The sequence below is a fragment of the Alligator mississippiensis genome, chromosome 4 (assembly GCF_030867095.1).
Source record: "Alligator mississippiensis isolate rAllMis1 chromosome 4, rAllMis1, whole genome shotgun sequence".
NCBI lineage: Eukaryota > Metazoa > Chordata > Crocodylia > Alligatoridae > Alligator > Alligator mississippiensis.
Genome location: NC_081827.1, coordinates 77758115 through 77784962, shown reverse-complemented (window position 1 = coordinate 77784962; position 26848 = coordinate 77758115). Strand labels below are relative to the sequence as shown.

General features: G+C 45.8%; 1 protein-coding gene across 1 annotated transcript; it reads left to right on the top strand.

The window, feature by feature from the left end:
• The first annotated feature begins 1914 nt into the window (after nt 1-1914).
• LOC132250052 (uncharacterized) lies at nt 1915-25259 on the top strand. Its single transcript, XM_059726178.1, is given in 3 exon segments — nt 1915-2242; nt 20328-22657; nt 22660-25259. Coding segments are annotated over 3 exon segments (3495 nt in total). The 3' UTR covers nt 23497-25259.
• Nucleotides 25260-26848: the final 1589 nt, after the last annotated feature.

Sequence of the window (26848 nt, the reverse complement as noted above, 5' to 3'; positions counted from 1 at the left end):
TGCACTCATTCTTTGGAGGAAAAAAACCCCTTTTATTTAGATACCTAACTATTTTTAGATAATTGTTGTCATTTATGTTTCTCAAAGTAAAATTGTGGCCATCATTTATATAGCCTTCTGGCCCACAATACTTTTTAAAAGATTGATGCTGACAGGTATAAATCAATATGGTTTCACCATCTTCTTGTCACTCATAATGAAGTCAGCACAGTTCTGCCATTGAATTTAGTTCACTTTAACACCCACTGCTGTCTATCTGCTATGCTGTAGTTGGAAAAGTAAATGTTGATCATTGCCTTTAATGCTAAATTACCAAAAATTCAAGGTTTATCCAACTGTATGCGTAGGCTTTTTATGCCAGTGTATTTTACATGATCCTGGAGAAATCTGACAACTAACCCAATTTCACTGAAGTGGGCCATCTGCTTTGTGGCATTCTAGCCCTGTAGAGCAACTACATGTCATAACCCAATGATTTTTCGTGCCTCGGCACATTGGAATTTTCCCGCCACATGGAGCTTTCTTTGCACGGTGGATTTCTCAGCTGCAGAGAGAAAACCCCGGTGCAAAAGAGTTCCCGCCACACATATGCAAATTTGTGTCCCACTATTGGTCAATTCTAAATTATTCCTACCTGGCGGCTAGCGATTGGTTTGCTAGCCGTATAAAAGGTTAGAGCAGTTGCCGCCCAAGTTGGAGGACCCCTCAACCATCTCGTGGGGAACTCTAAGCATGCTGTGGAGCCTAGCAAACTCCGCGTGTGTCTTGGAGGAGAACTTAGGGACCTGATCAGACTCTAACCACTCCCCGTCATCGTGGAAATATTGATGTACCCCCGTGTTAAGCGCTCGTGGAGTCATACACCGACGACTCATCTCGGTTCGGTTCAAAGAGAGATCTCACCCCTGTGTGTTTGTGTGCAACTGTAATTCAAGCAAGTCTTCTTCCTGCACTGCGACCATCGGCAGTGTAAGTAAAGCTTTCTTTATACAACCAATACGCTTCCGTGCCTAACTCTATTCCATCGTGGAAAATACCCATCTGACGGTCCAGGCTACAGGCCATAGCCTTAGACCGCCCTCGGCTCCCTACATGGCATCACGAACAGGATGCGGGGAAGACACGATGGAGTTAGAGTTAGTTAAAAACTGCCCTTGGCGCAGTGGGAAATGGCACGTAACAGACGCCGAAGAACTAGAGGCGCATATTGCTTATCATCAGGCAGGTGGAACGGGTGAAAGGCTCATCAGCAGCTACTTTTCGCTGAAGGGAGAAGAGAGGGAAGCACATCTTCACCCCGGAGCTTTCGGGTGTGTGACGGGTGGAGAGCGGGTCCTATTTAGATCCTGAGCAGAAGGGGGCACCATATCCTCAGTCTGAGTGAAACCGGCGGGCGCAGTAGGCCCAACCCTCGACCCAGAGTATACCCGCTGCCTGCGATATGTGCAGGAGACAAAAGACCAGTTCACTCCCCAAACAGTGTTGTCTAGATTGAGGAGCTGCGAGCTGCCGTCTGATCTCCGTGAGAGTTTGGAGATGGAGGGACGTGCCGCAGCTGAAGGGGCAGCCCCAAAGTGCGACAGGGGGAAAATGTTAAGTGTAATGTTCCGTACTATGACAACTCTAATGCGGGAAAATGCAAGTTTAAAAGCCCAGCTGCTCGCAGCCGTTCAGGCGGCTAAAGATGTGGCTGTGAGAGAGGATCCTGAGACGCCATCTCAAGATGGCGCCGAGCAAGAAGGGAGCCACGCGGAGGAGCCGGAAAAGACGGGCGGAGCTTCAAAAGAATGAGTGAGAATCCGTCCAGCGGTCCCACCCACTGAAGTGACGTCGCCTCTGGCGGCCCCGCCTTCTTGCCACGGGGAGGGAGCATCGAGCGGAGGAGAGCATCCGCCCCTCCTACCAGAATCAGTAATGGCTCTAGCAGCAGTTTGCCCTGTGACAACGACCTGCCAGGCAACTGATCCACCGAGTGCAGCTTGTGCCACCACCTATCGTGCTCGTACTCAAACTGAATTACAGGAACTGTACGAGGAGCTAAAGATCAAGCCTGAAGAGACCCTAGCCGTGTGGATGGGACGCCTAGTTGTGGAGTTTGGGTCCGACTTGCTGGACTTGGAAGAAGCAAGTTTCCTGATCCGGCGGGCCTCATGGAGCGGAGGGCATGCCACCGACATCAACACAGTGACGTTCAACGCTCATTGGCCCATTCTGCTTCCGGCGCTTGCTGCAGGACAAGTCGGTCAGGAATCTCACGCATGGCATGACGGACGGCCAGAGAAAGCCAGTGCGGAGAAACTTTTGCTGGCCGTAATCGGGATCTCATACTGCTCCTGGAACCCCAGAGCATGTGTACTGGGACTGACATCATCCCAGCAGAGAGGGCCATGGCCTCACCGCCATCTGCAAAATCCTGGAACTGTTCCAATAAATCTGAACAGTGTAAAAGCCTGTGTTGAGGTCTATGGAGGAAAGAACACCGTCGTCCTCCGGATTTTCCTCAACCCAATGGTTGGTCAACCTGTAAGCAACCTTTTGCGTCAGCTTTCGCGACTCTGCATCCTTATGAAGTCGAAAACACCCAGCGACTGGGAGCGTTGATCTACTGCATACCCGATCGAAGCTCAAGGCGCAAGCCATAGCAAATCTGATCATCAACCGTTGCCGCAGAGAACGCCCGAAGAGCGAATCATGTTTTGATTCCTCTTAAACCATTCTGGGCTCACTAAACGACAACTCCGAATCCTGGGAGACGCAGGCCAATGGCAACTGGCCTATGAACTAGGTTTTCAGTATCCAGAAAAGCCAGACAACGACTCCTCGACATTGTCATCGATGTTTTCATCTTGCTGAACATGGATAAAACCCCATGGTGTTTGCCATCTACTTCCGCGTCAGTTGTGTCCACGAGCGTGCGAGAGAAAAATCGTCCAAAGCGGAGCTGTGCCCGAGCACCTGTATTGTGTGCTGTAAAAAAGCGGGAAGCGGCGACAAATCTAGCTGACTGCCCTATCGCGCGCGGTTCCATGTAAATATTGTAATATAGGTTAATTTATCGTTTTGAGGATTTTTCTTTTCACAGGTTCAGGACTCAAAGTGCGTGGTGGAGGGAAGCCCTGAGAGAGAGAGAGAGAACATCATTGGAGAAGCGAGGGCTTGACTTGTGACTTCGCCATGACATCTACTGAAACCCTGATAGTTCTTGTTATGAATATAATTATGTGTCTGTGTGTTGATGCCAGCTATTATTTGATTCAATCCTTAGAGGATGAACTTATTTTGTTGTCTGAATTTGTGTTGAACCGTTTAGCTTATGAACCAGCTGAGAGAGCTTGTAACGACCCAAACGACGCGCATGTGGTTTAAATTCCAGCTGTGCCATCGGCAAGGGAGCATGTCATAACCCAATGATTTTTAGTGCCTTGGCACATTGGAATTTTCCCGCCACATGGAGCTTTCTTTGCACGGTGGATTTCTCAGCTGCAGAGAGAAAACCCCAGTGCAAAAGAGTTCCCGCCACACATATGCAAATTTGTGTCCCACTATTGGTCAATTCTAAATTATTCCTACCTGGCGGCTAGCGATTGGTTTGCTAGCCGTATAAAAGGTTAGAGCAGTCGCCGCCCAAATTGGAGGACCCCTCAACCATCTCGTGGGGAACTCTAAGCGCTCTGTGGAGCCTAGCAAACTCTGCGTGTGTCTTGGAGGAGAACTTAGGGACCTGATCAGACTCTAACCACTCCCCGTCATCGTGGAAATATTGACGTACCCCCGTGTTAAGCGCTCGTGGAGTCATACACCGACGACTCATCTCGGTTCGGTTCAAAGAGAGATCTCACCCCTGTGTGTTTGTGTGCAACTGTAATTCAAGCAAGTCTTCTTCCTGCACTGCGACCATCGGCAGTGTAAGTAAAGCTTTCTTTATACAACCAATACGCTTCCGTGCCTAACTCTATTCCATCGTGGAAAATACCCATCTGACGGTCCAGGCTACAGGCCATAGCCTTAGACCGCCCTCGGCCCCGACACTACAAACTTTACTTAATTACCCAATTAACTTAGTTTTATGACTGTTCTGCATCACTGGAATGCTACAAGGCAGTCAAAATATATCACAGAATTCAGCCTATTAGCTGAAAAGTCTGAACCCATATGTATTGATTTTATTTACAGCTTTTTAACTAAAGATAAGGCTAATTTTTGATAGGATAAACGATGGAAATCATCTAAATATTTACATGGGCAGCGGCTGTAGCAACTATTTATGTTCTCCCCCTTAGTTATGCTATTGGTTGTTGGATCTCAGCTGGTTTGAAAGATTGAGTCATTTTAATGAACGTGCCTAACTCTGATGGTTTTTAGCAAATTACTTCTTTCTCAAAAATTAAGTTGATTTGACAGCAGTATAATTCCATTGTAACCACTGAATCTGAGGTACAAAGTCCCAATTCAGTAGTAATCCCTATGCTCTTCCTGACTCAGGAGGCGCATGGACCAACCAGAGGTGATGATTTGCTAGACTTGGTCCTGGCCAAAGGAGATGACCTGGTGACCAGCTTAAACATAGAGGGAAGTCTGGGCAACAGCGACCATGAAACCATCATGTTCACTGCCCCATGTAAGGCAGACAAATCTGATAGCAGGATTGAAGTCTTGGACTTCAAAAATGCAAATTTCAACAAACTTAGGTCACTAGTAGGGGTAGTGCTGTGGGACCAGGGACCAAAGGCAAAAGGTGTGCATGAATAGTGGTTGTTCCTTAAGGACACGATCCTTAAAGCACAAATCAAGTCCATTCCCATGCAGAGAAAAGATAACAGAAGGGTTCGGAAGCCCTCTTGGCTAAACAGGGAAATCACAGTCCTCTTAAGAAAGAAGAAAGAGGCTTATAAACAGGGGAAGCTTGGGGTGGGCCCCAAGGAGAACTATTCCACAATGGCCCACATTTGCAGGGAACGGATAACAAAGGCTAAAGCAGGAACCAAACTTAGATTAGCAACAGGAATCAAGGCTAACAAGAAGTTCTTCTTTAGGTACATAGGGATCAGGAGGAAAACAAATGGGAGTGTGGGGCCATTGCTCAACAACTCAGGAGAGCTGGTTACCCCAGGTAGAGTAGAGGATGAGCACAGTAGGAATAATAGCCTTCCTACTATTGCTGTAGAATTGGTGTATGACCAATTAAAAAAATTAGACATGTACAAGTCAGCAGGACCAAATGATCTTCATTCGAGAGTGCTGAAGGAGCTGTCCAAAGTCATGGGAGAGCCCCTGGTGAAACTCTTCCACAATTTGTGGCACTCAAGGGAAGTTTCTGAGGACTCAAAGAGGGCCAATGTTGTGCCCATCCACAATGTCGCAGGACACTAAGGTGTGCCTGCTCCTTTAAGGGCAGAAACTGCCTAGAGAGAGGGCCCTAGGAGCTAGGCAACCCCCACAGGTGCAGGTTGCTGTGGCAGCAGACTAATGAGGGAATTAGCCTGCACCTGCACCCGGTCAGCTGACTGTAAGAAGGCAGGGCCTTGGGCACATATAAACACCAGGGGTGGGACTAGAAAGTTAGTTCTTTGGCAGCAGCCAAGGGGGAGGGAGCTCTCATAGAGGAAGCTACTTGGAGATGCTTGACTGCCTGTTCTGCTGCTGATAGTATTAAGGAGCTATAGGAGCTCGTAAGTGCTGGTGGGGAAGAGGCTAATTAAACTGAGAGAGAAGATTCTGAATGACAGCCAGCATGGCTTCATTGCGGGCAGGTCTTGCTTTACCAATCTCATCTCCTTCTATGACCAGGTAACTCGCCATGTGGACATGAAAAAGTGGTTGACATTGTATACCTTGACTTCCAAAAGGCCTTTGATCTAGTATCCCACAATGTCCTCCTGAGACTCCAAGACAGTCAGGTGGGTGAGAAACTGGCTGCAGGATAGGACCAGAGTCATAGCGAATGGATCTGTCATCCTGGCTAGAAGTGGGCAGTGGTGTACTGCAGGGATTGGTGCTCGGTCCAGTACTTTTTAACATCTATATTAACGATTTGGATGTGGGGTTAAAGAACTCGCTGGCCAAGTTTGCAGATGACACCAAGTTATGGGGAAGCATGGTCATGCTTGAGTGGGCTAGCAAGTTGGGCGAATTGGAATCTGAAGAAATGTAAAGTGTTCCACCTTGGGACAAGCAACCCCCAACACACCTACAGGTTTGGCGGCACCAAACTGACTAGCAACATGAATGAAAGGGACCTGGGGGTAATAATAGACCACAGTATGAATATGAGCCAGCAGTGCAATGCTGTAGCCAGTAGGGCAAATAATACTCTGGCATGCATCAATCGATGCATCTCCAGCAAAACCAAGGAAGTGATTCTCCCACTCTACTCAGCACTGGTGAGACCACAGCTAGAGTACTGCATCCAGTTCTGGGCACCGCACTTTAACAAGGACATGGACAAGCTTGCGAGAGTCCAAGGAAGAGCCACCCGTGTGATCAGAGTCTTATACGGCAGGCCATAAGACGAAAGGCTGGGGGATCTGGGACTCTTCAGCCTGAAGAAAAGGCAGTTGAGAGGGGACCTGGTAGCAGCTTACTGTTACACTAAGGGAGTATATCAAGGGCTTGTGAGCAACTGTTCACCAAGGCACCCGAGGGGAAACTTAGGAGTAATGGCCATGAACTCCTGGAAGACTGATTTAGGCTCAACATTAGGAAAAACTTCTTCACAGTCAGAGTGTCCAGACTGTGGAATAAGCTCCCTCCAGAGGTGGTGCAATCACCTACCCTGGAAATCTTCAAGAGGAGACTAGACAGTCACCTGGCTGGGGTCACCTCACCCTCTGTTATCTTTCCTGCTTGATGCAGAGGGCTGGACCTGATGACCTTCCAAGGTCCCTTCTGGCCTTACAATCTGTGAATCTATGAACGCCAAGCACCACTGAAGACTGTGGATTTCCATGTGCTCAGTTATGCAGAGTTGCCTAAAGGATCAGGTCTTAATCTGCAACAGTACTGCTAATGTGAATCCTGATGTTTGCTTTAAATAACCTAACTATAAATGGAAGAAATGCTCTGATACCAAAAAGCTTCAGGAACATTTTGTTTGTGTTTTATTCAGAAGTTGTTCCCAGGTCAACAGATCTTTTGAATGATAGAGCAGAGATGGGTGAGAACCAAAGCCTCAGATCTGAGCACCTCTGCCCTTCGTGAAAATTCTAACCTGGATCTGTGATTTGCAGCCACCCTTGAGAGTTCAAGCGGCCTGACCTAAAACCCTAGATCTGAACACTCCAAACTCTAGGAAAATTTGGACCTGCATCCAAAAGCTGCATCATGAACCTATCACTTCAAGATACCTTCTTTGTATCTAGCTGGAAGCATTTCCTAAAACACATCAACCTGTGATTATTTATCAGTCCTACTGGGAAAGGATTAAATGGGTTCTTCTGACTCTCAGAAGCAGGAAATGTTGCACCTTGCAACAGCAGTGGTAGCTGAGAGAAAAGAGACTTTGGATCTGGACAAACCACAAACCTAGGGAAAATTCCATGCAGATTTTGGTTGTATTTGTTATTAACAAAACCAAACCACAAGAAGGAGTTGAGTACTTGGTTATACAGCATGTACATTTTGTTTTAGAGCAGACTAGAAAAGACATCTACACAGTAGTTGATTTAACTCCTTCTGGGCACATACACAAGTTCACATGTCCCGTTCTATGATTGCATGGCTTATTTTACCTTATTTTAAGCAGCATGACTATAGATAGGGTCTGCACTTGTGCCCGTGTTCACCAGTGCTAGGAGCCATGCCAGCAACATGATCTAAGTAAATCAGGGTGAAAGGACAGGTGGACAGACAGCATGAGGCACCTAGAAGGTGGGCAGGATAGGGGGCTAGCAGGATCAGGGGAGGCTAGCAGGTCCAGAGGAGGGGGTTGGTGGGTCTGTGCAGGCTAGGGGGTGAGGAAGTGTCCATCTGGGAGTGGGGGGATCGGAGGACTCAAAATAGCCCAGTCAGAGGGGAGTCAGAAAAGTGAAGCCCCAGGTCTGGAACAAGTGGCTGGGCTTTTCCTGCTCTGGGGCTCTGGTCTGAATATGTGCACATGTTCGGTGGGCAACGTGTAGACATTCCCATGACCCAATCCACAAATCACACAACTTACTTGAAGTTGTATGATCATAGTTCAGCTCCCACTTTTGCATATGTTTGCCGGTGCCAGAGCCAAACTGGAAATGCAATCTAAGTAAGTCAGTGGGGAGGGAAGCTAGCAGGTCTGAGGGGGGAGGGTGTTAGCAGGATCGGGGATGACTGGAAAGTCCACAGAGAGGATGGTGGGTTCCCAGAGGCAAGGGTGTCCATCCAGGGGTAGAGAGGCTAAAAATAACTGGGGTGGGGGTGGAGGATTTCATAGATTTCATAGACATTAGGGCTGGAAGGGACCTTGGAAGATCATCGAGTCCAGCCCCCTGCCCAAAGGGCAGGAAGTCAGCTGGGGTCATAGGATCGCAGCAAGATGAGCATCCAGTTTGCTCTTGAAGGTGATCAATGTAGGCGCTTGAACCACCTCCGGTGGCAGGCTGTTCCAGACCTTGGGGGCTCGGACAGTAAAGAAATTCTTCCTTAAGTCCAGCCTGAAATGGTCTTGTAGTAGTTTATGACCATTCGACCTAGTTGTCATCCCTTGGGGCGCTCTGGTGAACAAACGTTCCCCCACATACTGGTGGTCACCCCGACAAACTTATAGGTGGCCATCAGATCACCCCTGAGCCTGCACTTTTCCAAACTAAAGAGCCCCAGGGCTCTCAGCCTGTCATCGTAGGGTCTGCTTCCCTGACCTCTGATCATGCGCGTGGCTCTTCTCTGGACTCTCTCAAGCTTCTCCACATCCTTTTTGAATTGTGGAGCCCAAAACTGGACGCAGCACTCCAGCTGCGGCCTCACTAAGGCCGAGTACAAGGGGAGAATGACGTCCTGGGATTTGCTTGAGCAGCATCTATGGATGCAAGCCAGCATTTTGGTCGCTTTACTAGCCGCAGCATCCCATTGAAGGCTCATGTTCATCTTGTGGTCAATGATGACCCCCAAGTCTCTTTCTTGCATAGTGCTAGCCAACATAGCACTGCCGAGCCTATAAGGATGCTGCGGGTTTTTCTTCCCAAGGTGGAGAACCTTGCATTTATCGGCATTGAACACCATCAGATTCTCATCTGCCCACTTGCTGAGCCTGTCCAGGTCAGCCTGGATCACCTGCCTGTCTTCTGGTGTGGATGCTTTTCTCCAAAGTTTGGTGTCATCAGCGAACTTGGCCAGTCCACTTCTGACTCCAGTTTCCACATCATTAATGAAGATGTTGAACAGTATTAGTCCAAGGACAGAGCCTTGGGGAACCCCACTGGTCACAGGACACCACGATGAGTGACTTCCATCAATTACTACCCTCTGGGTCCGACTCCGGAGCCAGTTTTCCAGCCAGTGGATCATGGAGGGCCCAAGGCGACAATTGGCCAGTTTCTCTAAGAGGTGATTATGGGAAACCAGGTCAAAGGCTTTTTTGAAATCAAGATATATGACATCAATCTCTTCTCCCTTGTCCAGGTGATAGGTCACCTGGTCATAGAAGGAAATGAGATTGGTCAAGCAAGACCTACCCGCAACAAACCCATGCTGGCTATCCCTTAAGATGTTGGCGTCGGCCAGTCCGTTGAGGATGGACTCTTTAATAAACTTTTCTAAGATCTTCCCCGGGATAGAAGTCAGGCTAATGGGCCTATAGTTAGCCAGATCCACTTTCCTCCCTTTCTTGAAGATAGGCACCACATTGGCCTTCTTCCAGTCTTTGGGCACTACACCAGAGCGCCAAGAGTTTTCAAAGATCTGTGCTAGAGGCTGGGCTATGATGCTTGCCAGCTCCTTGAGTACCCTGGGGTGAAGATTGTCAGGGCCGGCTGACTTGAAGGTATCCAGCTTCTCAAGATGTTCCTTCACAAAGTCTGCATCAATGGAGGGCAGGGGATCACCCTCACCCGGACTTCCCTGTCCCGTAGCGGGCATGGGCGTCCCATGGGACTGATGAAAGACCGACGCAAAGTACCTATTTAATAGGTTGGATTTTTGCTGGGCGTCAGTTGTCAGTTGCCCCATCTGGTTCAGCAGGGGTCCAACGTTGCCCCTGCTTTTCCTCCGGCTACCCACATATCTGCAAAAGGACTTTTTATTGTCCTTGATGCTCAAAGCTAGTTGGAGTTCAGTTGCAGCCTTGGCTTTCCTGGTCTGCTCCCTACAGGACTGGACCAGTGCAGAATAATCCTCCTTGGTGGTGACTCCCATCCTCCATCCTTTGTAGGCCTTTCTTTTTAGCCTCAGGAGGTCTGCTAGGTCCCTGGAGAGCCAGGGGGGCTGCTGTGCCCTCTTGCTGCCTTTCCTCCGAGATGGAATAGACTTAGTTTGTGCATTGAGGATAACTCCCTTGAGAAGCAACCACTCTTCTTGAACTCCCCTTTCTCCGTGGTCATGGTCCCTTAGGGCCTCACTGACAAGCCTCCTGAGCATGTCAAAGTCGGCTTTCCTGAAGTCAAGGAATTCCGTGTTGCTGACTGACTTGCCAGCTTTTCGGCAGATGGTGAAGGTGATCAGCTCGTGGTCGCTGTCACCCAGCTTCCCATCGATCACTAGGTCGCTGACTAGGTCATCCCCAGTAGCCAGTACCAGGTTGAGCAGCGCTTTGCCTCTTGTTGGCCCATAGACTTCTTGAGTCAGGTAGAGGTTGTCCACGCACGAGAGGAAGCTTTGCGACCGCTCAGATTTTGCTGAGCGATCCTCCCACGAGATGTCCGGGTAATTGAAGTCACCCATGACAACCATGGTCCTGGAGCATGTGGCCTCAGCCAGTTCCCGGGCAAACTCCTGGTCAAGCTCAGGACTTTGGGTGGGAGGTCTGTAGTAGACTCCCACCTTTGTGTCCCCTGTGCCGTGTTCCCCACGGATATTAACCCAGAGGGTCTCCAACCGTCCACCCTGGTCACCAATATCGGCTTGCAGGGCCGTGTAGCTTTCCTTAACATAGAGAGCTACACCCCCGCCCCTTTTCTCTACACGATCCCTCCTGTACAGGGTATAGCCATCTATACCCGTGGTCCAGTCATGGGTGGAGTCCCACCAGGTCTCCATTATCCCTATGACATCATAATTATTTGCATTAAGCAGGAGGATGAGTTCCTCCTGCTTATTCCCCAAGCTCCTGGCATTTGTGTACAGGCAGGCAAGTGCCCCCTGGGGGGCTCCTTCCTTGCCCACAGATTTTGCCAGGGCTGGGGCAGGGGTGGGCTCCCTTAAGTGCCTTGACCTGCTGGCTTTGCAAGGATTGCTCACCGGGCCAGCAGTGGCGGTAATGCCCCCGTCCCCCAGCGGGCTTAGTTTAAAGCCCGGTGGAGCAGGTCAGCCAGCTGGCTGAGAAGAGCCTCCTCCCTAGGGGAGAGAGGTGGAGGCCATCTCTTCCCAGCAGCTCGCTGCCTCTCTCACCAAAGAGCGGGCTGTGGTCATGAAAGCCAAAGCCTTCCCGACGACACCAGCGCTGCAGTCTTTGGTTGACCACGTGGATCCTCCTCTCCCTCCTTGGCCCATAGCCTGAGACTGGGAGGATCAACGAGAACACCACCTGTGCCCCCAGACCCTTTTTATAGATTGAGTTAACCCCAGGATGGGTTAACTCAATCTATTTAGTGTAACTCTCAGGTGAACTAAGTTAGGTTGAGCCAGCCATTTTTTTTTTGCCCGAGCTAAACCCATGTATGTACAGATCGGCACTTAGCTTGACCTGACCCTAATTAGGTTGATGTAAGTGTAGCATCTGCACATACCCTGAGCTCCTTAGAGAGAAGAAAAACACTTGTTTTTGTTAAAATGCACTTGTTTTGTGCTTCTCTTGCAGCATATGTAGCTGTGAAATGTCCCTTTCAGTATTTTGTGGCTGCTTACCAGTTACCACAGCTTCTCGCTGTCCAAATATACTTGCACTGTCAAGGTTGCAAGATGAGGAGAGATAAACAGAGTGAGCAATTGTGGCTTCCTGCCACCATCTTCAGTTAGCAAGTAAGCAAGTCACAACAGAGAAGCTATTTCTAAAGTGATGAAGGGAAGCTGTGGTCTCACAGGAATAATGCAACTCAAAGACACTAGCAAATAGCCTAAAAACAAGACCAGAAATATTGAACTCTATAGAAGGCAAAAATCTGCTTTGTAAGAGTTTCTAACTTATCCTTCTATGTGACTGAGTACAACAGCTCTTAGACAGCCGTTACAGTGGTTAATAAATCATGTGTTTATTTAAACATACATAAAAATGAGATTTTTCTTAGGAAAATCTTCCTGGGGATAATAATAAAATTAAAAATAAATTATTACATTGATTTAAGGTATCTCACCTTAACAGAATTTTTCTTTTATTCAGATTGTTGCAACAAAAAAAATCAATGAATATAATTGGTTTCTCCCAACTCATCACAGGTTGCAGGTAATGGGTCCCTAACTGTGGAGATCATTGATAGAAGGGGAATTAAATTAAAATAATTCATGGAGGAGAAACTGAAGGAAGACAATCAAAAGAATGAAAAAGAATGTGCTTAGATAATTAGAATATTTTCCTTAATTAGAGAAGCACAGTAAATGTAAAAACAATAAATAAAACTCCAACTAGATTTTGAAGAGATTATCCTTCCCACTGATTTTAATGGCTGTTTGATCAGGCCAATACATTGCAGCTTACTGTACTGATAGATATATGAGAGCTCTTATAGACTGAATAAAGAAGGTGTTCTCTCAACTGGACACATTTTCTGGAGAGAGAAGTAGATAACCGCATTTCTCATACTTTATAAATATTCAGGGAAGCTACATGTGGCGCAATTTACTGATGTTGAAGAAGTTAAGCACAACTTCACTGCATGTTAGAAGGAATTACACAATGTGTAAGTTGCAAAATACTTGCGCAGTGTGCACTTTTCTGGGTACCTTGTTTGAAGCACTTCCTGAAATAGCACTTAAGTGACCTGAGACATTTTTATTTTCATTCTTCTGTTTTGTCAAACCTTGTGTTGAACTAAGTTTCAGTTTACAGAACAGTTTTCAAAGACAGGACTTTACGTACCAAGACTAAGATGCTGGGTCCCCTGCTGCAAGCTTGACCAGATATTTCTCCAATATGGCGTGCTTGAAATTCTCCTGCAGCTTCAAATTCTGGAAACAAAAGGGCTTTATTGAATTACAAATTATTATTCATCAGTATGATGTTTTGGGGGGATATGAATTATTATTTTTCAAGTCACATTGTAGTGTGTGTTCTTACATCACATTCATTCATTGCAGGCTCCTTTACTGAGTTATCCAAGTTGTTGGAGGATAACTAGAAGAATTGGAGCTATTGACATTCAGGAAAGTATAGATGGTAGTTTAGGATTTTAGGTTATACAAGGAAAGAACATATTTTTCTGTTGCTTGCAGATAAAGATATAATATGATTTTTTTTTTAATTGAAGGATGGGAAATTTGTTGAACTCCTACATGCCCACATTCCCATCCCAACAAACCTATTATAGTAACTGTCTATTAGTTCTGCTGTTCTTCTGAAACAGCAGTGAAATACTTAACCTTGCCTTACTCTTGTGCTAGGTGCACAACTTTGAACTTGCCAAGCAAACTTTCCGCCTTTTCCCTCTGCCCAGAACATAGAGACATGCACCTGGCAGACCAATGCAGAACTGCACCATGCATGTCTTTCAACTTGCAGGTGGAGCTTGCACATTCACTGGTAAATAGAAAGGGAAAAATTGGGATCTGGTACCTGATTCTCAAAATTGCTTGTCCTGCCTTATGGTCATAGGAAAGTAGAGCTGAGAAGGACCTCTTGAGGTCATGTAGTCCAGCTCCTTACTCAAGGGTCTGTCCAATCTGCTTTTGAAAGTTTCCAAGGATGGAGATTCCACAATTTCTTTAGGCAGCCTGTTCCAATGCTTGACCACCCTTGTGATCAGAGTGTTCCTCCTAATCGCCAACCTAAATTTCCCCTGCTGAAATTTGAGGCCATTTCTCCTAATCCTGCCCCATATGCCCATTCTGTCCAGGGAGAAAAGCAAATATCCATCCTCCCTATAATCCCCCTTCAGGTAATTGAAGACAGTTACCAAATCCCCCATCTCTTTTCCTGGCTAAATATTAAATAACCCTAGTTCTTTCAGCCTTCCCTCATGTCTTGTTTCCCAAGCCCCGGATAATTTTTGTTGCCCTGAGCTGAACTCTTTCCAATCTGATCACGTCCTTCTTGAAGCGTGAGGCCCAATAATAGACACAATACTCCAGCTGAGGCTTCACCAGTGCTTAATAAAGCAGAAGAATCACTTCCCTCGATTTGCAAGCAACACTCCTGTTAATACAACCAAGTATGTTCTTGGCCTTTTTGGCAACAAGACCACAATAGTTAACCATATTCAACTTATGGTCTACTAGTGTAGACTAAATACAGATAGTTGAGTCCTGCATTCCTCATACAAATGTTTTTTTTTTCATAGGGAATATAGAAAAAAGGTACAGAAAATATAGGAAAAGGGTCTTTTGGGCTGCTATTTGCATCTCTGATAAAAGACTACATTTTGACTAGGACCTGAAACAAAACACTGAGAAAGAAACTAGTGAAAGAATCCATATTAATGGCAAACAACAAATTGGCCCCTAGAAAAAAGTAGACATGGATTTATTTATGTTGACTGGTTAAAACTTGTAGTTAATAATTATTTAGGCACTTGTCCTTAATTATTATTGTCACTTCTCTGAGATACTCTTACTAGAAGATGTAGCATCTAATATATGAAAGTCTAACAATGGGCCACAGTTTAGTGGGCATGAATTCAAGTAATTTGTAATGAAGTGTGGCTTAGATAAATAGTTGCTCATTCTCATTATCCCCTTAGATTCATGAAGAATGGTGCCAAAATACTACTAAAACGGATTGCAGAGTCAGACTTTCCATGTAGCACTTAAAATATAGAAGCCTAACTTATCTCATTTAGCTGGTCAAAAATTGGAGATTTAAAAAGAAAATTAAAGAAGATGTCAGTTTTTACTTAATTTGGAACGTTTCACAATTTGTTTTCAAGCAAAAAAAATTCATGATGAAAAATTGTGTCTTACTTTGTTTCTTCCACTGAAAAAAAACCTATAGAGGGAAATGAACATAACCTCTCAGGTTCTTGAACTGTGGTGAGAATTAAGGGGAGGAAGGAAGGAGATAAAGATAGATAAAGATACTACGCTTCAGAAAAACAGGCTTTAACAAAATGAGGGAACTAGTGAGCAGGATTCCCTAAAAAGGCAAGTCTGAAAGGAATGGAGTCAGGAGAGCAGATTGTATTTTAAAGAGGTCCTTTTAAGGGGACAGGAGCAAGCTATCCCAAAGCAAAGGAAGAATGGGAAATGCAACAGGAAGCCAGCCTGGACATTTGCTATAGAGAGTTGAAAAGTACTTCTATAAAGTAGGAACTTGGTCATAGTACTAGAGGAGAGTATGAGAGCATTGCATAGGCATTCACAGAAAGAACTAGGAAGGCCAAGGCACAATTCAAGATGCAACTGGCAAAAGACATCAGAAGCAATAAAAAGGGATCTACAAGTATGTCAAGGGTAAGAGGAAGACCATAGATCCCTTATGGAATTGGAATGCAAAAGGTAATCTAGTTATGAATCATACAGAGAAGGCTGAAGAATTTAAACTCCTTTTCTACTTCAGGCTTCACAAATAGGGGTATCTACAAGATGACAAGTGCAATTGGCAGCAAAGAAAAGGAAAGAGTCAAACAGCTTAGGGTAGCAGAAAAACAGGTTAGGGATTACTTAGAGGAGTTATATGCTTTCAAGTTGGCAGGCTTGACTTGAAAGGATAATGGGATGCATTGAAGGATTGTCTGAGGTGAGTACAGAGCTATTAGTTGTGCTCCTTGAGAAATCTTGGAGGTCAGGTGAAGTCCCAGCTGATTTGAAAAGGACAAATATAGTGCCCATCTTTAAGAAAGGGAAGTAGAGGATCCAAGGAATTACAGAATAATCAACCTGACCTCTATACCTGGAAAATCATGGAGCAGATGCTCAAAGGAATCTATTGTGAAGCACTTAAAGGAGAACAAGGTGATCAGGAACAGCCAAGCATGGATTCACCAAGAATAAGTCATGCCTGACCAACCTGATTTCCGTCAATGATAAGGTGACAAGTTCTGTCGATGGCAGGAGAGCAGTGGATGTGATATGCCTTGACTTTACAAGGTATATCACTCATCTCCCACTCATCAACAAGGTAAAGAAATAATTCAGGTGTGAAAGTGACTGACAGGCAATTATTAGACACACTGTCAAGACAGTCAATCTGAATAAGATATGATTATATAAATTTAAGTACAATGACTACAGAACTAATGACACAATACATTTCAACTATTTTTTTCTTAGTTTGTTGTGTTTTTTAAACTTGTATATAAATCTAGTAAATTATTGCACAGTATAATATTTATAGGGGGAGGCATGGGGGGCACGTGCCCCCAGATTTATGCACAGGGTGGAGGTGGGCTGTGGGCCAGGATTCTCTGCACTCTGCTGCCTTTGCCCTGGGAGCTGCAGCTGGGTGCATTGTGCATCCCCTGCCCGCCCAGCGGTGGAAGGCATAGCAGGGTGTCAAACAGCTCCCAGGGCAATGGCAGCAAAGTGCAGAGCCCCGAGCCCACAGCCTGCCTCCACCCTGCGCACAAATCTGGGGGACATGTGCCCCACATGCCTCCACCAGGGATGCCTACAGCAGCTGTGTCCCCCCTTCCCCCCCAATGCCTGGACAAGTCACCCACGGCTCCATCCCATGACCTGCTCCAGCCCTAGGGCCCCATTCACCTCAGCCCCTGCCCCACTCCCTCACCATGGGGGCCTTGATCTGCCCCTCATGTCCCTTCCCCCCCACTCCACAACCCTTCCTCTCCACAGTCTTACCTGCTGGGTGGTGTCTGTGTGCACCTGTGCATGTGTGTCTGTGGCTGTGTGTGTGTGTGTGTCTGCCCCTCGCTCTCAAGCCACAGCTCCTCCAGCCCTGCTGCTGCCCCTCACTCCTGACCCATAGTACCCCTCATCCTGCCAGAGCATGCAGGGACCCCTCTTCCCTGGGCTCCAACCCCCCCCCCACACACACACACCCACAGCCCCCCCACACCTTCACAAATTTCCACACACACCCCACACTCACCCCCCAACCAAACAAAGTACTTGCATAATTAGAGTTTTTCTGTGCATCATTTTGAGTTTTTAGCTGTGCAATTAAAATCGTGATTCATTGCAACTCGTTTCTTTTTAAATTGCACAACTAATCACGATCAAATTTTTTAATAGCTTGACAGCCCATATTGTGAGGTTTGACCTAGAAACTACTATGCAAAGCCTAAGCAAAAGTGAATGTTATGTGATGAATGCCCATTTGCAATGATAAGGAGCAGACAGTCTTAGATAGAGGAGGTTTGAAAACAAAAGCAGAATCAGAAGCACTGGGACAAAGAGCTCATTAAAATACTAAAAATCACACCCCTAGGTGGGGAAGAAATATGCTAATGAAACTTATATGTATGTTAATGAGATACATAGCTAAAACACAGGTATAGAGACATGCTCAGTAAAGAACTCCTTGCGTCACTCCTTTATAGCCAATTAGCAAACAAGGATGCTTATGAAGATTCAAACCCTTGTATATAAGGGGCTTAGTATTGCATATCTGGTGTGCTTGTTCGGTGAGATTATTCCACTTGCACCTTTTATTGCTAGCAATAAATCTTTTTTATACTTTCACCCCTGGTATCTTTATTGGCCTTTGCATACCGGGCACGAACCCAGACTTGAGCTGGGGCCTAACAGTTTTTGGCGACCCAGATGGGGCTGCCGTAGATAAGCTTTGCCCGGACTAACTGACGACCAGCTGATTTGCTTTTCCTTATCAAATGTCGGGCGCGCCCCGGGATTTCTTTTCCCGGTGAGACTTTTGCTTCAGGAGGAGCTGGATCGCTGAGGCGGCAGTAGCCTAACGGTGCAACGCCACAGAGTGAAAGTATCAGTAACAGGCACCTGGGTGAGAGGGGAGAAAGGGCATAAGGCCTACCGTCAGTACGTCTGCCTAGGATTATTTCTGTAAGTATTCTGTCTGGCCCGAGTCCAAGACCAGTGATTTTTCCCCTGTGAGGACAAGGACTAAGAACAGATCCCTGGATCCCAGGTAAGTCGGACGGTCAGAACCGGGAAGGCAGCCCTGAAATGGGTACTATTAACAGTAAGGTTAGGAAATGTACCCCCCTCTCTTGTGTATTGGGACATTGGGCAGAGTTCGGTGGGGATCCTATGACTAAGAAGAAAGCTAAATTCTTCTGTGAAACTGTGTGGCCACGCTATCAGCTAGATGATAAAGAATATTGGCCTCGGGAGGGAAGTGTTAATTATAATACTATCTTACAATTGATTTTGTTCTGCCGGCAGAATGGTAAATGGGAGGAATTGTTGTATGCACAAGTGTTTATGTCTCTTTGTAGAGATAAGAGAGTTTTGGAGGAATGTGGATTGGGGGAGGGAGTTGGGATCTGTGAGATGGCTGTGGCTCGACCAACTGCAAATCCTGTCCTGGACTGTCCGGAGCCGGAGGCTCCCCCCCCCGCTGCCTTTACCTTATTCTGTTCCTCTTCCCCCTCCTCCTCCTCCTCTTGATTCATTTGATTCCTCATTGGCATCTGCTCTTCCTGCTTCTTCCCCCCCCGAGGCAGAAGTTGGGAATACTCCCCGACCCAGGGATCTGGAACAGCGCCAACCATGGCCGTCAGGTGCTTGGCAATCTCCAGACTCCCCGATTTCTCCTGATATAAGCCCGGGAGGAGGGTGGAGAGTACAGTTAGAAGCAGACTCCGGGGTTAAGGGAAAACATCACAGGGAATCTGATCCTGGCCGTGGGAAGGGAAATAACCCCAGCTTGAGAGAGAATCCTGAAAAGGTACAAAACCAGTTTAAAACGATTTTCAAAACCCATAACCCAACCTGGGCAGATGTTCAGTCTCTTTTAGATATCCTGTTGACACCAGAGGAAAGGAGAATGGTAGTGAACAAAGCTCGTGAGTACATGGAAAAGGAAATTACTGCAGGGAACCTGCAAGGAAATAGAGATGATCATGTCCCCATCCAGGAGCCAGATTGGAAACCAGACCAAGATATGACCTCCATCCGTGCCTATCGAGAATATATCCTCTGAGGATTGAGAGATGCTGTGAAAAAACCTCAAAATCTCAGTAAGGTGTATGAGATTTGACAGGAGACTAATGAGACCCCGAGTGCTTTTTTGGAAAGAATTTACACTACTTTCAGGCAATACACTCGTGAGGATCCGGAGGATGCATCGAACGCTCGCATGGTAAATATGATCTTTATAGGTCAGAGTGCACTAGACATTAGAAAGAAATTGCAGAAGGCAGACGGAGCAACAGGTATGCCTATTTCCCAACTAGTAGACATTGCTTACCAAGTATTTACTAACCGAGAAAGTGTTCAGGAAAAGAAACAGGACAAGAAAGAGGAGAGAAAGATGAAAATGCAGGCAGCCCTAGTGGCAGCTGCAATCACGGGAAAACCTAGAGATGAGGGATCCTGGAGACAGCCGCAGAGACGGGGTCCATTAGAGAAAGATCAATGTGCCTTTTGCAAACGAAAAGGACATTGGAAGCGGGAATGCCCTTATTGAAAAGTTGGGGAAGGTGAAAAGAAAAAAGAGGAGAGCAGTGGATTGTTTGCTTTTGGAAGGGATTCAGATTGAAGGGGACCAGAGGCCCGGGAGGGAAAGATAACCCAGATCCCAGTGTCCCCTGACGAGCCTCTGGTTAAAATGCAACTAGGGGACAGAGATGAATTGGTAGATTTTCTCGTCGATACAGGTGCTGCCCATTCTGTCTTAACTCAAAAACTGAAACCTTTAAGTAAAAAGACTGTGCCGGTGGTAGGGGTTACAGGGAAGGCAGTAACACGACCCTTCCTACAGCCAATGACCTGTAATCTTGGGCAGGCCGAAGTTACCCATCAATTCTTGTACATGCCAGACTGCCCCGTTCCCCTTTTAGGGAGAGACCTCCTCTGTAAACTGCAAGCTACGTTGTTGTTCCAGGATGGGCAAATGTTTTTAACAATGCCTCCTGAAAAGGGGTGGCATTTGCAGGCTTGCCTTCTCAGCCTTCTCTGAGAGGAGAGTACACCGGATATTCCTCAACCCCTGCTCGATGCTCTCGTTCCATGGGTATGGGCAGGTCACCAACCCGGGAAAGCTAAAAATGCTGACCCTGTGAAGATTCAACTTTTTCCAGGGGCCCAGCCTCCATGTGTGAAACAATATCCAATGCGGATGGAAGCCAGGAAAGGACTGAAGCCGTTAGTTGAACGGTTCCTGGAGTATGGCCTTCTCCGTGAATGTACATCAGCTTTTAACACACCCATCTTGCCTGTGAAGAAGCCTAAGAGTAATGAATATCGTTTCGTCCAAGACTTGAGAGCTGTAAATAAAGTGGTTGTGAGTATATACCCGGTCGTGCCTAATCCGTACACCTTGCTATCTGCTTTGAACCCAGATCATAACTGGTTTACGGTTATTGATTTAAAAGATGCTTTCTTCTGTATACCGGTAGAGAGGGGATCTCAGGAAATATTTGCATTTGAATGGGAAGACCCAGATACTAGCATTAAGACTCAGTTGTGCTGGACTGTTTTACCCCAAGGATTTAAAAACAGCCCAACCCTATTCGGCAATGAATTAAGCAAGGATTTACGCAGGCTAAAATTGCCACTGTCCTGTGCTCTTTTGCAATATGTGGATGACTTGCTTTTAACAGCCACCACTGAAGCAAACTGCCTGGAAGGAACAATTTGCCTCCTTAATTTTCTGGGTCAACAAGGATATCGGGTATCCAGAAATAAAATGCAGCCCATATCCCAGAAAGTAACATACTTGGGATTTGAATTACAGCCTGGTCAGAGAGCCCTGTTGCCTGAAAGAAAAGAAGCTATATGCCGGCTGGCACCCCCAATAACAAAGAAACAACTACGAGGATTTTTAGGTGCAGTAGGTTTTTGCAGGATTTGGATTCCAAATTTTGGGGTTATTGCAAAACCTCTGTATGAAGCAACACACGGAGATGAAAAGGTGCTCAAATGGACTGAAGAGTGTGAGCAAGCATTCTGCCAGTTAAAGCAAGCTCTCATTGAAGTACCCGCCTTAGGACTACCGGACATGAGTAAGCCTTTTTCCCTTTTTGTGCATGACCGAGGTGGGGTAGCCGTGGGAGTCTTAACACAGAAATTGGGTAGCTGGCAACGACCAGTGGCATATTTTTCAAAAAAATTAGACTTTGTGTCATGTGGATGGCCTGCTTGTCTCCGGGCTGTTGCTGCTACCTGTCTGCTAATACAAGAAGCTGAAAAATTAACCCTAGGCCATGAAATGATTGTATATGTGCCTCACGCAGTACTTACAATCCTGGAACAGAAAGGAGGGAACTGGTTAACTCCGGGACGAATGGCTCAATATCAGGCCATCCTCCTAGATAAGCCTGAAATAAAATTGGCCATTTCTCGCACTGTAAATCCAGCAACACTGTTGCCATCTATGGGTGACACACCAGATCTTGTGCATGATTGTTTGCAAACATTGGAAGCTGTTTATTCTTCAAGACCAAATTTGAGAGACCGACCTCTTGAAAAAGCTGACCTGGAGTTTTACACTGATGGCAGCTCGAGTATGGAGAATGGAATTCGAAAATCCGGATACGCTATCGTGACTACACGGAATGTGATAGAAGCAGGACCTTTAAACCCATCTGTTTCAACTCAAAAGGCTGAACTCATTGCTATGACTCGGGCTTTGCAATTGGCGGCCAACAAAACTGTCAATATTTATACTGACTCTAAATATGTTTTCCTTGTTTTACATGCTCACGGAGCGCTATGGAGAGAGCGGGGTCTACTTGATTCAAAAGGAACAGACATTAAGCATAGCAAGCAGATAAAAGCCCTCCTCAAGGCAGTCTGGGAACCAAAAGAGGTAGCGGTAATGCATTGCAAAGCACATAAAAAAAAAAATGATCCCTCTACAAAAGGTAATCGATTTGCTGACGCTACAGCAAAGAAAGCAGCTAAAAGACCTCAGACAGACTTGCTGCCCGAAGTAAGTAATCTGTTACCTCTCCTCCCAGACTTATACCAGCCTGTGACACCACAGTACGGGGAAAGAGACAAACAATTGATAAGAGAGTTTCAAGCAAAGGAGGGGGAGCACGGGTGGCTAGTAGCAAAGGATGGCCGCATTATCATCCCAGCTGCCTGGGTTCATGTGGTAGTGAAGAGAGCTCATCATGGCACCCACTATGGACCCAGGGCCCTGGTAAGGTGGATGAGTCACTATGTAACTGGAGTGGGATTAAGAGAGGCTGCCAAGAAGGTATCAGAGACATGTGAGGTCTGCCAGAGAAATAACCCAAAAGGAGGGAGAAAAGAAACTTCAGGACATCAGAGAATAGGCAATGGGCCAGGAGAAGAATGGCAGGTGGATTTTACTGAGTTACCCCGGCAACAGGGGATGAGGTATCTCTCCTTGTCTTTGTGGACACTTTCTCTAATTGGGTTGAGTGCTTCCCATGTCGGACTGCCCAAGCCCGAGAGGTGGTCAAGGCACTCCTACGAGAAATCATACCTCGCTTCGGACTTCCAAAAGGAATAGGGTCAGACAATGGCCCACATTTCATTGCACAAATTACTCAGAAGGTTTCTGAGTTCCTGGGAATCAGCTGGCATTTACACACCCCTTGGAGACCCCAGTCCAGTGGAAAAGTGGAACGTATGAATCAGACCTTAAAAAGACACCTTGCAAAGATTTGCCAAGAAGCTCGACTCAAATGGCCAGAGGCCCTACCCTTGTCCCTGTTACGAGTAAGGGTCGCACCACATTCTAAATTGGGATTAAGCCCATTTGAGATAATGTATGGTAAGCCTTACCCTCTGAGTCTGCCCATGGGTACTGAACAACAGTTACATGTTTTAGGAGAGGGAATGATTAGAGAATATGTAAGGTCTTTGGTTTCTGTTTTGTCTTCCATCCATCAGCAGGTATGGGACGTGCTGCAGACACAGAACCAGTCTCCTGCCCCGGAAAATCGATTATTACCTGGGAGTTACGCTCTTGTGAAAGATTGGAATGAGGAACCACTTCGAGCCAGATGGAAGGGCCCATATAGAGTACTTTTAACGACCCCGACGGCAGCAAAGCTTGAAGGAATCAAGACTTGGATACATTCCAGTCGCCTAAAGCCGGTGGCTGAACCAGAACAAGAAGAAACTCCTGCAAACTCCGGGACCGGAGGCAGAGAACAGTGGAAGGTGGAGCCAATAAGGGACTTAAAATTCCTATTCAAAAGAAAGGAACTTTGAATAATTTGTCAATCTTTGATCAAGTTTTACAAGCCTTATTATGAAATTGTTCAAGGTTTTAGTGTGGGGCACCCTGATCTGTCCACTCCTACTTATAGGAGGGGAAAATCTTTTACAAGAATTTGACCCTCAGGAAAATGTCTGGATTTATCTGGCCCGGGAAATATTAAATAGAACGGACTTCTGCTTAGCGGGAGGGATCAATGCTCATCTGGTTTTTACCTCATGCTTAATTGCAGTACCTACCCCTTTGAAAATTTTACAGAATTATACTATGCTGAAAGATGTAGAGCAGGAAAATACATATCAGGATATATATAAGTGGGGGACTATTGTAAAAGAGAAAAGCAGAGACATGTTTTCTGTACGGGTTCAGGCAATAGCTAATGCTTCTGAATGTTTCTTAATAGTTAATTGTACCAATAATTGCTTTGAATTGAACCAAGGTAGAAAAATCTTCTGTAATAAGACCAGTCAAATATCCTATGTATACACACATACCATCCTTCCTCGAGGATGGTTTCTGGACTGCGGGAGAATGATATATTCATACCTTCCAGCGAATGCTACTGGGGGACCATGCACCATTGCCCAGGTAACTGCAGCTCTTCCAAGGAAATTTGACCTAATGCACACTGAACAAACCCCTCTTGGTGGGAGGTTTAAACGAGCATACACTACTCTCACTGCTGATTGTGACAAGAATGATTCCCCTGGACTATTATCTAAGGCAGAATACATAGCATTAGCTGCATCTATGGTGGGGGTTCCGGGTCTTGCTTAAGTAATAGCAGAAATCTTAATGCAGTGGCCTGTGTTTTAGCAAAAGGACTAAATGCTACATCTCGGGCGCTCTCAGCCTTGAATGCTGAACAAAAACAATTAAGGGACGCTGTCTTAGAGAATAGAGCCGCTATTGATTATCTCTTGTTACGACACAATCTGGGGTGTGAAACTTTAAAAGGAATGTGCTGCTTCAACCTCACTGATAATTCTGTGCTAATTGAAGACAAAATTGGTGCCTTACAACGATTGACACAGACGTTGAAAGAATCATCTGGTTTAGACTTTTCCTGGTTAACTTCCTGGCTTCCCAATTTTGGATGGTTGAAACAGTTTTTTTGTTTGGTTGTTCTGTTTTGTTTTATAGGGATTATGGTTTGTTTCTGTATCCAATGTATACCTGTTTGTATCGCATCTATCTTCAGGCCTAAGGTAAATCAAATGATTTTGCAAACAAAGAAAGCTGAGAATACTAGATTGTGTTAAGTCAAATTGAATGGAGCAATCATAATTAATAATAATTATGAATGCTCCAGATGAGGGAATGTGAGGTTTGACCTAGAAACTACTATGCAAAGCCTAAGCAAAAGTGAATGTTATGTGATGAATGCCCATCTGCAATGATAAGGAGCAGACAGTCTTAGATAGAGGAGGTTTGAAAACAAAAGCAGAATCAGAAGCACTGGGACAAAGAGCTCATTAAAATACTAAAAATCACACCCCTAGGTGGGGAAGAAATATGCTAATGAAACATATATGTATGTTAATGAGATACATAGCTAAAACACAGGTATAGAGACATGCTCAGTAAAGAACTCCTTGCGTCACTCCTTTATAGCCAATTAGCAAACAAGGATGCTTATGAAGATTCAAACCCTTGTATATAAGGGGCTTAGTATTGCACATCTGGTGTGCTTGTTCGGTGAGATTATTCCACTTGCACCTTTTATTGCTAGCAATAAATCTTTTTTATACTTTCACCCCTGGTATCTTTATTGGCCTTTGCATACCGGGCACGAACGCAGACTTGAGCTGGGGCCTAACAATATGATGTGCCACACCATCTGTACCTTCTGTTTCAAAATCCTACATCTGTCCATTAGTACTAGTCTGTTTCCTTACCTAGTTAATAAGTGTTGTGGGAGACAAGCGATACACCTTGTGAAGTCAAGGCATATCGCATCCACTGCTCTCCTGCCATCCACAGAACTTGTCACCTTATCATAAAAGGAAGTCAGGTTGGTCAGGCATGATTTATTCTTCATGAATCCATGCTGGCTGTTCCTGATCACCTTGTTCTCCTTTAGGTGCTTCACAATAGATTCCTTGAAGAGCTGCTCCATGATCTTTCCAGGTATAGAGGTCAGGCTGACTATTTCATGGATACCAACCCCATCAATGCTAGCAGGGTGCATGGCTGGGTAGGAAGCTGCTCCAAGCCTGGGATCTTGCAGTGGTGACAGCGTGGTCCAGAGCTGTGGCAGACCTGCGATCTGCTGCCCACATGCCTTGGGCAGGGGCATTTAGACAGTGGATTGCAGCTCTGCCCTGGCTCCAGACCATGTTGTCATTGTCATAAGATCCCAGCCCTGGCCCTGGAGCAGCTCTCCACCCAGCTATATACCCTGCCAGTGCTGCTGGGCCAGTCTCCATGGAAACCCTGGTCCCATGCTATCACAGCCGCATCACTGCTGGGGTCTCCATAGAAACCAGCTCCAGCCATGTGGGCAGGGACTGCTGGGAAATGGGGTCTGGCCACCAGCCAGATCTGCCATTTTGCCCAGCCCTGTCCTAGATTCAGGTTTCAGTCTATGGTAGGCACTGCTTTTCCTGCCATAACTGTGTGGGGACAAATTTAAGATAACCCTCCTATAATTAGATTGTATACATGGAAAATTAAAACAAATTTATAGAATCTAATTATTGTGGAGGTATCTTACATATGAAGTCATCTTGAATTTAGGTAAATAATATGATAAGTTAAATATTAAAATGCATTAACTACTTCAGAGCCAGCAATTTATCACAAATTAAGCTGGCTTTTCCAGTTACCTGCCTTGCTTCTGAACAGTTTCACCCTGGTGGACCTTTTCATTATTACCTTCTCTCCCTCAGGATATTTGCTTAATTTGTTTTACTTCTAATATTATCTGGTGTTCATTAATCACTCAGAGCCCAGGAGTCTGACAGAAGTTTATGTTGTTCAACATGTGTCACTTGTTAGTGATTAGGGTTTTGTAAATTGAGCTTCTACACAATACAACAACAGGGTCCAACTGACTCATATAAGATCCTCTTGCATGTACAGTTCACGAAGAGCAATGGACGTTTGCCATATTCCTGTGTCCTACTAATTGGGTTGGAATAAAATTAGAATTCCTAGAGGAACAGTGTATTGAATTGCTGCCCTTTTGCACTTGTTACTTATTATACTGGGTAGATAAAGACTTAAACTTGGGAGGGGGAAAAAGTCTCAGGGTAAACAGATACATTTCTAATCTATAGAATACCTATGTAGGGAAGGAAAGGAGACAGACTCTTTCAGATCTAAGCAGTATCCGAAAAGTAA